The sequence below is a fragment of the Betta splendens genome, chromosome 24, assembly GCF_900634795.4.
Source record: "Betta splendens chromosome 24, fBetSpl5.4, whole genome shotgun sequence".
Taxonomy (NCBI): domain Eukaryota; kingdom Metazoa; phylum Chordata; class Actinopteri; order Anabantiformes; family Osphronemidae; genus Betta; species Betta splendens.
Window position 1 is genome coordinate 10,255,994 of NC_040901.2, and position 13,221 is coordinate 10,269,214.

General features: G+C 48.6%; 1 protein-coding gene across 2 annotated transcripts in view; it reads right to left on the bottom strand.

Moving 5' to 3' along the window:
- The window catches only part of LOC114849248 (glutamate receptor ionotropic, kainate 2-like), a 49,882-nt gene that overhangs the window by 2,922 nt on the left and 33,739 nt on the right, over positions 1 to 13,221 (bottom strand). For both annotated transcript variants that reach the window (XM_029140454.3, XM_029140457.3), the window contains exons 7-15: positions 12,032 to 12,175; positions 11,162 to 11,269; positions 10,900 to 11,013; positions 10,601 to 10,807; positions 10,022 to 10,245; positions 6,492 to 6,610; positions 5,354 to 5,571; positions 5,013 to 5,238; positions 1,424 to 1,674 (exon numbers count right to left, since the gene is read on the bottom strand). In XM_029140454.3, the coding sequence (XP_028996287.1) occupies positions 1,424 to 1,674; positions 5,013 to 5,238; positions 5,354 to 5,571; positions 6,492 to 6,610; positions 10,022 to 10,245; positions 10,601 to 10,807; positions 10,900 to 11,013; positions 11,162 to 11,269; positions 12,032 to 12,175 (1,611 nt within the window). The remainder of the gene's footprint in view (positions 1 to 1,423; positions 1,675 to 5,012; positions 5,239 to 5,353; positions 5,572 to 6,491; positions 6,611 to 10,021; positions 10,246 to 10,600; positions 10,808 to 10,899; positions 11,014 to 11,161; positions 11,270 to 12,031; positions 12,176 to 13,221) is intronic.

The window sequence follows — 13,221 nt, forward strand, 5'->3', positions numbered from 1 at the left end:
ACAATTTATGGCTAAAAGCCAATGAAAAATGATTCTGGAGTTCAGATGTTACCCTAAAGCCTCCGAATGCTGTTTTGTCAATGATACAGTGAAAAGTCTGAGCTTTATAACGAATGTAATTTTAATGTGGACCTGAACATTGTTTTTGCAAAAGCAGGTCTTTATTTTAAAGCCTGATGTGTCCCAGATTTTCCATTTTTCCCATCTAACACAAGCTCCTCTCTCTGAGCTTTCTGCATCCAGCCAGAGCCAAAACCCAAATCCAAACATTCAACATTAATTTCTATTTTGCAGAAAATGCAAAAGACACCGAATGAGGGAGAAAATATCCACTTCAGCAGATTAAATCCCAAAATACTGGTACCTCTTTTAAAACATCAATCACTGCCTCGCAGAGTGACACACGTTATGCAACTTCGGTAATATGAGCTTCTGTTGTGCCTGCATTATGCATGTGCTGTGAAATCCTATAACATGTCAATATGCTTGTGCATCAATGCTGCCAGGACAAATTTCCAAACATTCATTTTCTGATTATGCAAAATCTAATTCAAATTCTTGGAGGATGTAGGAGGAGAGGATGTAGAAAGGAGGAGGCCGAGTATGAAGATATTATTTTTCTGCTTGTGTATGTGTGTAGGTGTGTGAGATGGATATCTCTGGGTGGCTTATGCGCCACGTATTTCGTTTTCCTCCCTCCACTTTCGCATTTATTCGTCTGAAGTATGAATGAAATATTTGTCTACTTGGAAAGATGAGTGATTACAGAGGTGCAGAGGAACGGTGAGACAAAACAAAGGGGATATGGATTAGTGTGTTGGGAAAAGATGGAAGACGGGAGAGTAAAAAACGCTGGTGGTGGCAGGGTGGAGGAGTCTGGCAGCGGGAGAAAATAGAGGAGAGGCTTGTTGTCAGTATGTAAATTACTAGCACCTTGGCAGCCTGGAGACTATGGCATTTGCAAATTATCTTAATATTGTGACCCAGTCTTGCAGCTCTTGATTAATGGTATCTAAGATGTGCTCTGAAACATATGCATCCAGTAAAAAAAAAAAAAAAAAAGCTAGAATCTAATTACTACGGCAATAAAGTTACACGCTGCTGCGCTGTGCTAATTCTGTAGATGTAAATAATTAAAAGACGCTAGCAAAAGGACTTTCACAATTATCTGGAAACACAGTTGCACAAGTTAAAGGGCAGTAAAATACATCACACGGTGCAATGAATCATTTGCTCGCGGTAGTAAAATAGAGCACGGACACAGGAGTCGGAAATACTCAGTGTCTCGCAACAATGAAACTGACCTAATGATATTTGACTTAGTCGCCTTATTGCTTCAGTTTTTATTAAAATTGATCCTAAAGTACAATAAGAGAATGAAAAACGGAATAGAAATGAGTGATGAATATAAAGCACCCCGTACCTTTTCCAGCTGTGCGTTCTGTTTAGACTTGTAAAGAACCTCCCCCACGGCCACGAACACCGACAGCACCAGTCCTGCAGCCAGCACGATGAAGATCCCGCCAATGTTCTGGACCCCCAGAGCGCTGGCCTCCTTGCTCTCCTCCTCCGGACAGCCGTTCCCCCGCCACCACTTCTCCTTCATCATGTGCAGCTTCCCTTCCTCCTGGAGCTGCAGAATGGCAATGGTGATCTTGTCTCTGTACGGGGAGCCTGCGGAGACGGAAACAGTAAGAAACAGGCTGAGAGCCAGATGAATAACAGCAGGTGTGGACCACACCAGGCAGGAGCCCAGGTACGACATACACAGCAGCTGGGAACATCTGCACCATGTTGGGGAGATGCTCCCAGGGTCCAGGTGGGAGACTCAGAAAGCCGTGCAGAACAACAGGGCAAAGATCCCAAAGGCAGCAATGAAAACGCAGCAGTCCCAAAGAAGCAGGAAGTGCTGAGGATGTGGAACGCGAAGGCCGAGGTGGTCTCGGTGACCTCTAATGTAATAGACAATCCAGTGACCAAGGCCGGGGAAGCGCCGGGGGCGGAGTGCTGCTGGGTGTGCCTGTGATCCTATAGTAGAACTTGTCGTGGCATTGTTGGCTGCTTAAAGGGAGGGTTTTGTAAGTCCTTCAAATTCAGCTAATCCCCACATTCAGTCCTCAGCACAGTGTATGTGAGCTACAATGCACGGAGCGCTGGCACCGCCGCCGCGGCTTTGTGCCGCTCACTCCCGCTTCCCTTCGTCCCACAAACGGTGGGTGGAAGCCCGGTGGGGGGGGGGGGGGGGGGGGGGGGGGCGCTACGCGCGGGATGTGCTGGGGATTATACGTGCATGTCAGCGATAGGGTTTCTCCATCGCCGCTGTTTGTGTCGCATGTCGGTGTCGAGTCCAAAGGCAGCGAGGAGGCGCCGGAATTAGCGCCGAGGCGTTGAGGCGCGGCGGCGCCGGCCCGATCAAAGCGCCAGAAGTGGGGTCGTCGCCTCCGCCATCCGCCATCCGCAGCCGGCAGACGCCGACCGGGGCGCAGCTCCCACTCTCCCCCAACCAGGCCAAGAAGGATTAACACTTAATGCGAGTGTCCGTGTTTCATCTCTAAACTGCTTTAAAAGCCTGTTAGCATATTTATGCGATTACTGAAATCACACTTAATGAAGTCTGCTTCCACATTAGCATTTCCATTTACAGCATTTTGGCTGGTGTGCGTATTCATGGTGACTTAAACGAGATAAAACTGTGGTAAAATGAGCGAATGTTATAACGCGGACATAATAGAAATCATTTTACAGACATGGGAACATTCTGCACTGAAACTCCCGGGGAAATTAACTAAATCTGGCTCCAGGTAGCAGCAGGCATCACTCTGTCTGCTGCTCCCTTACAGTTTTGCCCATCAGCCCTTTGAGCCGATTCCCTCTCTGCCTCATCTATCATTTATTTACTGCCATCCATCATTCTTTCATCTCCAGGCCTCTATGTATTCAGACTGAAACCAAAAAATACACAGAGGGTTGCTTATTCTTGAACAGCATATAATACGTAGTTGATAAATATTTATTTAGGGAACCGCTACCTAGCCGGCAGTTTATTAGCTGCACCTAGCTCAAATTAATGCCACCACCCTCCTTGAGGAGGACCTCCTCAGTGCTGGGTAATAAAGAGTCAAGCGCAGACGTCTGCGCATGCGCAGCCATCACGTCATACGCATACATGTGCATGTCCGAAGCACACGCCGTTTCATTTGAAGATAAGAGATCTATCAAGTGTGTGAGTCCCCCGATTCTGGCTCCCCTCATATTTCAAATGATTAATGATGGGCTAACAAAGCAGGCCTTGGATAAATGCTAATAGGATGGGTCCTCAGAGAGGAGGATATGGAGACGGGGCCCGGGCGAACGGAAAAGCGCTGCGCTCGACACGCAGCGCATACACAACTAACTGACAGATGTTCAACGCCCGCGAACATCCATCTCCCGCAAACTGTCTGGCCTCCGGTATTAATGTGATCACAGCCCAAGCCAATAGCCGCAGATGATGCGTCGCGTTTTGGGAACAGGATGTGTGAAATGCGGCGGGCGCTAAAAGGTTAGGGCCTGTTCGGGTTTATTGCTGTAACAGCCCTGCGGGGAATAAGCTGGTGAAAGAGCAAAAGTTAAAGGCTAAAGGTGGATGTGAAGGCAGAGGGTTTGGAGCGAGGACACAAGGTGAAATCTATCATCTAGATGAGGAAAAAAAATAAAAAATGCTGCCGCACTTAGAAGAGGACTGCTGGCATAACAACAGACTCACTTTGAGCTAATGAAGTAATTAACTATCTCCCGACCCCTTCCATCACAGAGGAAACATTTTACAGGCTGCATTCACATTTAGTTATGAAATACTGAGCAATGAACATCAGCTAGTGGGCAGTAATAACTTTAAAAGTGGACGTTTTATTCATTATTTCGACGCATTTAAATACTAAACCACTTATGGCTGAATTAGTATGATTTGCGCCGCGTCGGCACACGAGTGAGAGGAGGAACCGATTCACTTTCTGGGCCGGCTGTTCGTCGCCCGTCTGCACTCACGCCGCCGCCGCTGAGTTCCCTGCAGATCCCTGACTGCACACAGGGGCCCGGCGCGGACGGCAGCTTTAATCCTGGGTACTTTTGACGGCCTTCGTACGCGCGATGATGGATGCGGCCGTTGCAGCTGCATGCGGCAGCGTCCCTGGCCTCGGCGCCGACACGCCGACCTCCGCCGCGCGGGAGTGGAGCCGTCGCCGGGTTACGTGCGGCCAGGGTCCCTGCGAGGGTTATTAGAGCTGATGCTTTCTACGCACGCCGGAAATGGGCAGCATTTCATTTGCTGGTGATGGTTTTAGCACCTCTGTGCCATTATAGCATAATGACACCTTAAAATGCCAGAACTAATTTTTACCAGGTGCTGGGTCGCAAAAGCCACTGAAAACAGTTCTTAGTGTTCATTTTAGACTCGCTAAAGCGCTTTGTTGCTGCAGCCTAATGCTCAGGTACAATTCACACAGTGTCAATAAAGTCGCAGGGAATTGCACTTAATTGACTTTTGAGTTGCTTTGTGATTTTTTTCCCCCACTGTATTAAACTCAGTCTTGCCTTATGTGACTCAAAGACGCCTGAAACACACCATTAAAAGTATCTGTGAGCATTTCTAACCTCGGTCTGTCTCTCTGCTCTGTAAATAACCCTGTGAGAAAATCATTACAGCTAGTAAAAGTCCACACTTGCTGTGGCAGAGCTCAAATGGTGTCTGTATCTCGAGCCCCGGGCACATTTTAACCTTATCCATAAATTCAACCTCTTCAGCCAATCAGTTTTCATTAAGTCAGTTTTACACTTCACTCTGTGTAACTGCTACAGCCATGACCCCGTCAATAAAGATCAACCTTTCCATTCTCGGCGCTTATCCATCATCCACATTATATACAGTTTCTCTGGCTGTCGCGCAGCCTCGGCAGCATCTCCCTCTCTGACCTGGAGCTACCGAAACGTTTCACAGCGGAGCAGGAGGCGTATGGAGATCCAAGGTCGTTTACCCATAGGCGTTCCCACTCCGTAGGCTTTGGAGTCTATCAGGCCTCCGATCTGCGTGAGGTTACAGTTGCGCTGGGTGACAAACTCGATGGTGGTGGACTCCATGAGGAAGGCGTAGTCGGATGTCAGGACGCGCTGAATGCCCTCCTCCACGTTCTTCACCATCACCGACTGCCTCCTGCTGTTCATGAACTCCCACATCTTGTCATAGGTGGAGATTTTAGTCTTCTGCAAATAACAAAAGGGTACGAAAGGAGCTTTACTGCGTGCTCGCCTTAAAGTTGATTTATAATGCAGCGAAACTTATGTGAGAACCAAGGACTTAGGATTCAGACACCGCTACCTTGAAGAAGGTCATGGTCGCGCCGTCCTCCACCACTCCGTACAGGATCTTTGTCTGCTTGGCCAGGTCGTCGGCTGAGTCTATGGGCGACTCCATCCTCTCCACAGTGAGGAAGGCAGCCAAGTTGGCTGTGTATGAGGAAATGATGATGAGGGTGAAGAACCACCAGATGCCTCCCACTATTCGAGTTGACAGAGCCTTGGGCATGAGCTCTGAGCCTGGGGGGCGGAAGCAGCAGAGGTGAATGTCACACTGCAAAAAAGTGTGCACTTCAACAAACCCATGCTATGATTTCAACCTGGCATTTGACTGCAAACTTCATTTCTAGCACGTATAAAACAACATTAGTCCTTCAAAAACACTCATCGGGGCTCCAGCAGAGGCACCGGCGCCACGACGAAATCACTTGAGAGACGAGTCGTGGATTTCAAACGGGCAAAATCATCTCGTTTCAGTCGCAAGTGAGCGTCTTAAATAATTCAGCAGACAAAGAAAAGCGCAGTTTTCTCGTGGGAGCAAAGCGTTTGCATAAATCAATACAATCAAACAGATTCAATATTGATCACTCAGAGAGACGAGGTGACAGGCTGTTTGGGCCAGAGAGTCATGTACCCAAGGTAACCTCACATCCTGACTCCACACCCCACTGATCGCTGGGTGCTGATGGGCCGAGGGCAAAGGGAGAGAACACCGGGTGTCAAGGTGCTTTCGCTCCTATTAAGTTTATCTAAAATCCATCCTATTTGATCAGCAACGCTTCATCGGTCCCACAAGAGGAAAGATTCAGCAGAAATTACAGTAAAAGTCACAAATGTAGAAGATATTTCACAATATAATAATAATAATAATAATTTGGAAGAGAATGGGATTATACTATAGATGTGTCTAATCTCTATGGAGGGACTAACTCTTGCAACGAAATGTTATGAAATCTACCAGTAATGTTAATGATCCTATAAGCGGAGTTGTTTAAGTGAAAGGCATGGACATGCACATTTACACTAAGCTCTGCCTGGAACCCCAGAGGTCTCTCTCTGTTGCCGCCGGCTTGTGCAAAACAAGCCAACCCTCAGTCACAGTGGGATATAGAGAGCTCCAGCTCCACGGAGCAACAGCAGCCACAGGCTGAGGCAACTACCTTGCTGCATGAGAGCCCCGACTCCAAACCAGAAACTATTGAGCAGCGTAAAATTGTTTTCCACTACATCCGAGTCCGGGTTGCATGGATGCGGGTTGTACCACTCGTAGGGGCTAAACCTGTAACGGAGAGAGAGCAGAGACAGACTGTCAGCACGGAGCAGGGTGTGTTCCTGGTGCAGATTAAACAGCAGATAAAACATAGGTTTTCAAAAGGACTGCGAGCGAGAACAGAGAGAATGTAAATGTGTAAGAATCCCGAGCTGCGGCCGCGGACGGAGCTTCTGCAGAGACCGGAGCAAATCATTGAGGCTTTCGCTCAGATCAACGTATTGGCATATTCAAATGCCATCAGTTTATTGTGAGGACAGATCAATAGGCTGGAATAACACTGCCGCTGATGATAATGTCCCAGTGCGTGATGATCTTTGGAGCTCATTTGGATTCACTGACTCAGGAGCCTTTATGTGTTTCCTCCAGCAGCTGCAATCACCGTTACTCTGCAAATGCCATTTCCTCCGCAGACCCCCAATAAGCTCGTTTTCCCCCCTCTGCTTTCCCAACAGCCATCTTTGTTATTCCCTCCCCAACCACCGACGCCCCACTTTCCCCCCTGATTACCATGCGTCTCCTATAAACCTCCTCCCGCGCCTTCTGCCTGCCTCAGCTGGTTGTCAGTGTCTTCAGGTCAGCTGTGGACATTTCTCATTTATTATCCTAAGCAAAAGTGGCATGGCATTAGCGCGGGGTGATTGGGTTAGTGTTAAGCATCAGGAACTGATTGAGTTTGTGCTGAAGTGGTTGATGGAGGGAACATTGCTTATGCATAGTTGAGAGAACCATCAGGTAAGGCTGTTTGGGAGCACGCTGCATGCTAATCAGCCCGGGAGCCGAGTCGCGGCGGCTTCAGGCTGCGGCAACGAGATGCTATTTGTCATCTGCAGCTTTTAAAGACACAAAAGGACAAATACTGTATATATGTTTATAAAGCAGCATGCAGCATTTCACACTATCAATGAAATACTACGGTTTCTAATGGCTGTTTAATGTTGGCATTATCTTCCACATTGAGCGTCCGCCTATAGATGTGTCATTAGATTTTCCTTCTCGTAGCCTAATTAAGCGTCCGAGTTTACAAACAGCGAGGAGATGAAAACATTTCTGTCATCGCGCTCCTCCTTTGCAGCTGTTTTTCACGCCGCTCCCTCGAGGACGATCTACACGGACACGGGCTGTGATGACACGCTATAATTCTTCCTGTCAACCCCATCAGGACGCCTGATTTGCTGGAATGTCAATGAGCGCCGGCTCCGCGGAACCGCGGGCGGCGGCGGCGGCCGGCGAGCGAACGCCTGCGCGGCTTCAGAGCGCCGTGGGTGTGCGTTTGTCTGCGTTGTGTTTGCTTTGGCCCAATCCATCACAATTTCAAATATTTTCTGTGATGATTTATTTATGCTATTCACAGATGTTACATACAACGCTCAGCAGCTGCCTGAGGCTAATTGCGAGAGACACCAAATGAGCGTCTTGGGCGACGTCTAAATCCATACCACATCCACATTATATGATGGTGTTTGTCTACATGCGGATTGCGCATGCAGCAGACTCCTCTGTGTGACCTTTGCCTGCAGCCGGCCTGTATTCCTGCGGGCCGTGTTCTGCACACTGATCACCGGGAAGAAGGGGATGTGGAACATGTGGACGTAAGGTCACCTCCTCACACCGAGCAAGGGGGGCCGTGTCGACTCGCGGGCGGAATTCTAAAAAGATTCTTCGTCCGCCTGCCTCCGCCCCCCCGTCCTGCTCCTTTTCCCCTTCGCCCGTCCTCAGCCACAATAACACCGCATGCTCCCTCCATTAACTGTCTGTAGGATTCAATTACTCTGGCTGGCTTTATAGATCTGTTGCCTTTCTCCTCTCAGGCCAAGTCAAGAGGCTGTGTTGGGGGGGCGTTACAATCACAGGTGCATCCGATTTAGACGGCGAAACCGCGGCAGCCCATAATCACGCGTAAACGCGTTATAACGCAGTAGAAATCCTTCATTCTTCGGCGCGTGTGGACAGAAACGGCTTGCGATTCGGGCGAATGCTATTTGCTTTGTCCAATAAAAGGAGAAATCAATTCAACCGCAAAACAGAGCTGGGAGGAACCGCTAAGCAAAATGTCTTTCTGTGGCGCTGGAAATGAAATAAGTGTGGCGTGTGTGGGAAGTCTTCCAACGACGCGACTCCCTGGTGATGTTGAGGTGTTTAGTGTTTTAGTGCGCAAAACTGGCACTTCATGAGCTTACGCTACTCACGAGGGGATTAAAGAAAATAATAAACCCCGCGCGCGTCTGGGGATGGACCGATCAAGTTGCGGCCTTGTAATCAATACTATAATTATGAGAAAACCAGCTCAGTGAATTGTGGAAAACACCACATTTCAAATTTAAATTCTGCTGAATATTTCGAGGGGCACAAAGCGAGGACAAGCACTATATATTGCGGCGGTGTGCACAAAACGGCCCTGTGCATGCGCACGTACGGGAGCGTTACAGTTCTATTACACAAGCACAAAAACGTCAATACCAGAGCATGCTAATCACTTACCCTCGCCGGTGAGCAAACAAAGGGCTACGGCTAGAATCTGCATATTCTGAACTAACTTAGGTGACAGTTGCTGCTTTCCTCTCGTGATCATGTTGCCGGTAACATTTTCTAATAAAATGTGCATTAAACCCGAACCTCTTAGGATCAGAGGAGAAGAAGCCCTGGGGTTAACACACATCCTCCTCTATCTGTCATGCATCATGGGTGTTGGGGCCGGGTTCATTAAGGTATTGTGAGAATTGCACTCTGTCAGCACTGCACTTGTACTTTTCTTACGGCTGATTAAGAGATACGTAACCATACGAGAGGCTGCTTTACAGGTGCTGACGCTCGCAGAAATTTCCCAGGAACACTGCAAGGAATCAGCCAAATTTAGAGACCGTACCAGTGACTTTTTTTTTGTAATTGTTTTTCTCATTTGCTGTTCTCGGATGACAGCGAACACCACACTTTATTCCTTTCCTCAAACCAACGTCATCTGTGATATGACAGCTACTACTGAAGTGTTTTGACAGCCTTTCTGGGTTATAAGGATCAGAGATGAGAGGAAGCTAGCTAAACATATATTTTAAGCCTGTATTTGTACTTTTAATGGAACAGAGACAAATACATGATACTAAAAATAATCAGCAGCAGCGTAAAGCATAACCAAACACTGGCACGGACCTTGAAGGTAACATATTGCTGCAGATTTAATATTCTGTTGTTGTAGACCATATCCGCATCATTAAAGTCATCTAAGATAAAGAGGTGCGCACTACCTCTTATATGAATACTTTTTCTAGCAGTCACAGCTTGATGATTTTCACTGAATGAATTTCCCTCCTCGGGCCCACAGGGAGCAACTGCTATTTGTGGTGAGAGGCAAACAGGTAGGGAAGAAGGGAGTGGAGGAAAGGAAGGAGGAGGCGGCAGGGAAAGGGAGGGTTGACATGTTACCTGGCTATGACAAACAGCACACAACTGACACCCAAGCAAGCCAGCAGAATATACATCCAGATATCAGGCGAGAGGGGGTTGAGGAAGGAGAAGACCCCGGGATTGGTGCCGTTGGGCTTGCGATACAGGATACTTATCCCCAGTGTCATAAAGGGCTTAGAGAAGTCGATGACCTTCTCCCTGACGTAGGTGATGGCCAGTGGAGCCACTGCCAGGTCCGCTTTCTGCAACGAGGTAACAGGGATGACGCCGGGTGAGTGGGTGGGAGCGTGTTGGGACTCCACCAATAAGAAACAGCCAATCAAATTAAAATCTGATTTCTGTCAACAGCTGGGCTGCTCAGTTTTTACAGGAAGCAGACATGACAGGGGAGAGAAAAGAGCCAGGCACATACATCCAGCTAGATTACTGTAGCTGGTAGGAGGCAGGTTCCTGCAGGGCAGCACAGGTGAGTCACCAAGGCAGCTATACAGCACTAGGAATACATTATCTGCCACGACCCCATGTCCGCTTCACTGCAATCTATTCAGCTCCTCTTACTGAGCCTGGGTCTTGTGTAAAATGTGCTAGCAGACTCACGTGGTCCATGAGCTCCCGCACCATGCCGTTCCACTGGCCCGTGCCCTCATCCATCGCCCCGTACTTCCCGTCCTCCACCAAGCGCACCTCATAGCGGAAGCCCAGGATGGCGGAGAGCTCCCTGAGCAGGTCGATGCAGTAGCCCTCGAAGCGGTCGTTCCCGTACAGAGGCTTGTCCGACTTCTTGAACATCACGTACGGCTCCTCCTGAACGGGAAAACCAGTTCGCGCAGAACTCAGATTATTAGTGGGTCGGCGCCGGGTTTGTGCTGCTGCAGCTTTCATATGAATGTGTTTACCAGTATGGTGGAGACACGCAGGGATTTGTTAGCCAGAGAGTCCGTGATATTGGATGTCTTGCTTCTGTGAGTCTCCGTCATATTCAGACCGCTGGGAGGATCCCATGTTCCAATCTGTTGAAACAATTCAGTGTCAAGTCTACAGCACTTTGTCTTGTCTGGGGATCTGTCTGCTTTAACGCACCCACAACAGCAGCTTGTTTCTCCGCTCTCAAACTCAGAAGCCGCACAGTAACAGTAACTACACCCATGCGCCACACACCTTTTCCAGACCTTCCTCTTTCAGACTGATGACATCCAGGTCGAAGTCGGTCCTGAGTCCGTTGGTCTTGTTGAAGAGAACCCGTCCTGTCAAACCATCCCAGTGAGCCTAGACAGCACAGTTATCAGCACATCGTCCCATTAGCCCTAAAGATGCCATCTTTCCCCACAAATATCAATCCAACCTCTAACCAGGGATCTTTTTCTTTTCCAATTAAATATTCCGTTTAGATCTCCCTTCACTGTCTATCTCAACAACATAACAAGAAACAATAAAGCAGTGAGGGTAGAAACACGTTTGACAGGTAGGAGTTCATTATGCATGTGGCTCATTGTGCTTGAAGTTTCACTTCAAAGCCATTGGAGGAGCAGACGGGCATGGAGAGCGATAGCAGACACGGGAGGGGGAGGAAGCGCCAGATACCACAATGGCTCATTGCGAAAATTACCTGCAATGATACCAGCCACAGACCGAGAGAGCTTTGTAGAACAAAGCAAATGGCTGACCCTCACTAGAGTTAAGGAGACACACAGGGGCTTTGATATAAACACAGGTAGAGACATGCAAGGACGGAAAAAATGGGAGAAAGGGAATCAAATATCACAAAAAACATGTCGTTACAGTGGAGCGAATGCAGTGGTTACTTTGAATACATTTTAATGAAAATGACTGAGAGCGGAGACTGGGCAATGAGCTTGTTTGGGATGTTTAAAAAGATTTTATTACCGTGATCATAACTATCCACGAGTCACACTCGCACATCAACCTCGATACTACGCACGTAACGGAGACACCAGCGCTACAGGGTCCACCCGACCTTGTGTCAGGGGTCCGGGGGCGCGCGTGCTAATGGCGGCGATAGCCTCGTACCTCTTTGATGAGGCCGATGAAGCGGCCCCCGAAGCGCCACGGCTTGTGGCGGTTGCACTGCAGGGAGCTGACGGTGATCTGCTGCGACTGCTGCACCGCCACCGCCACCACGTGCACGGCGTCGTACATCAGCGCCGCGTCCGTCTGCAAACAGGAAGGCATAAAATTACTAGACATTTTACAGCGCCTGTCGATATATCTGTCCACATGACCTTTTATCCCTCCATTTGTTCGCCCGCGCAGGTACGCGGGGAGCGCGTGAAGTCTCGGATGACTTGCTTTGCGCTTTAGCCGGGACAAGAGGACATAAATTAGGAGTAATGCCAGTAGTAAATGCCGTGCACAAATGGCACAGTGTCTCAGCCTGTTAGTAGAAAAACCCGACTACTGTCTGCGGCAATGAGGAAGCTTCGCCAGGAAGGAAGTCTCAGCGGACGGCTGGCCTGTCAGTGTGAAGACTAATGGTTCCTGATGGGTGTGCCTGCTCCCCGGAGAGCGGGAATGCAAAGCAGGCACCAGTACAGATGGGCCGCCTCTGACTGGCGTCGCTGGGATATCTGGAACTGTGTTACGAAGCAAAGCGACGTCGTCATTCATATAACCCCAGTTATAAGGCGTCAAAATGAGTTCACGCTCCAGCTGACGTGCTGAGATTTATCTCCAGCGCTCGGCTTGGCACACATGAATTCCTTTCATTCGCTCCGTCCACACAGTTTGAGACACTTCACATTTACCCAGGTCAACACATTACGACTGAGCTCAGATCCTCTTTCCACGGACCCACACAGGCTGAAATACACTGCGCTGATCTTATTTGACAAGTCCTGGATGACCAACCTGCGAGGGAGGATGAAAAATGACTTTGAGACTCCAAAGTAGGTGCAGCTATAGGGTTTTTGTGAATATTCTGGTTGTCAAAGGGAATGAGCTGGGCTCCAGCATTTGTATGTGCAGGGAAGCGTGCAGCATCCAGGTGGGCGAGAAAAAAAAAAAAAAACATATGAAGGGTCTGCGGGAGGCAAAAGTGTGCCTCATTTACAATTCAATCAAGGCCTATTTATCATGGCAGGTCAATTAAAGACATAAATGGTACATCCAACAGTGGGGAAGGAGAGGAGAGAGGCGAGAGTAGTGTGTGTGTGTGTGTGTGTGTGTGTGTGTGTGTGTGTGTGTGTGTGTGTGTGTGTGTG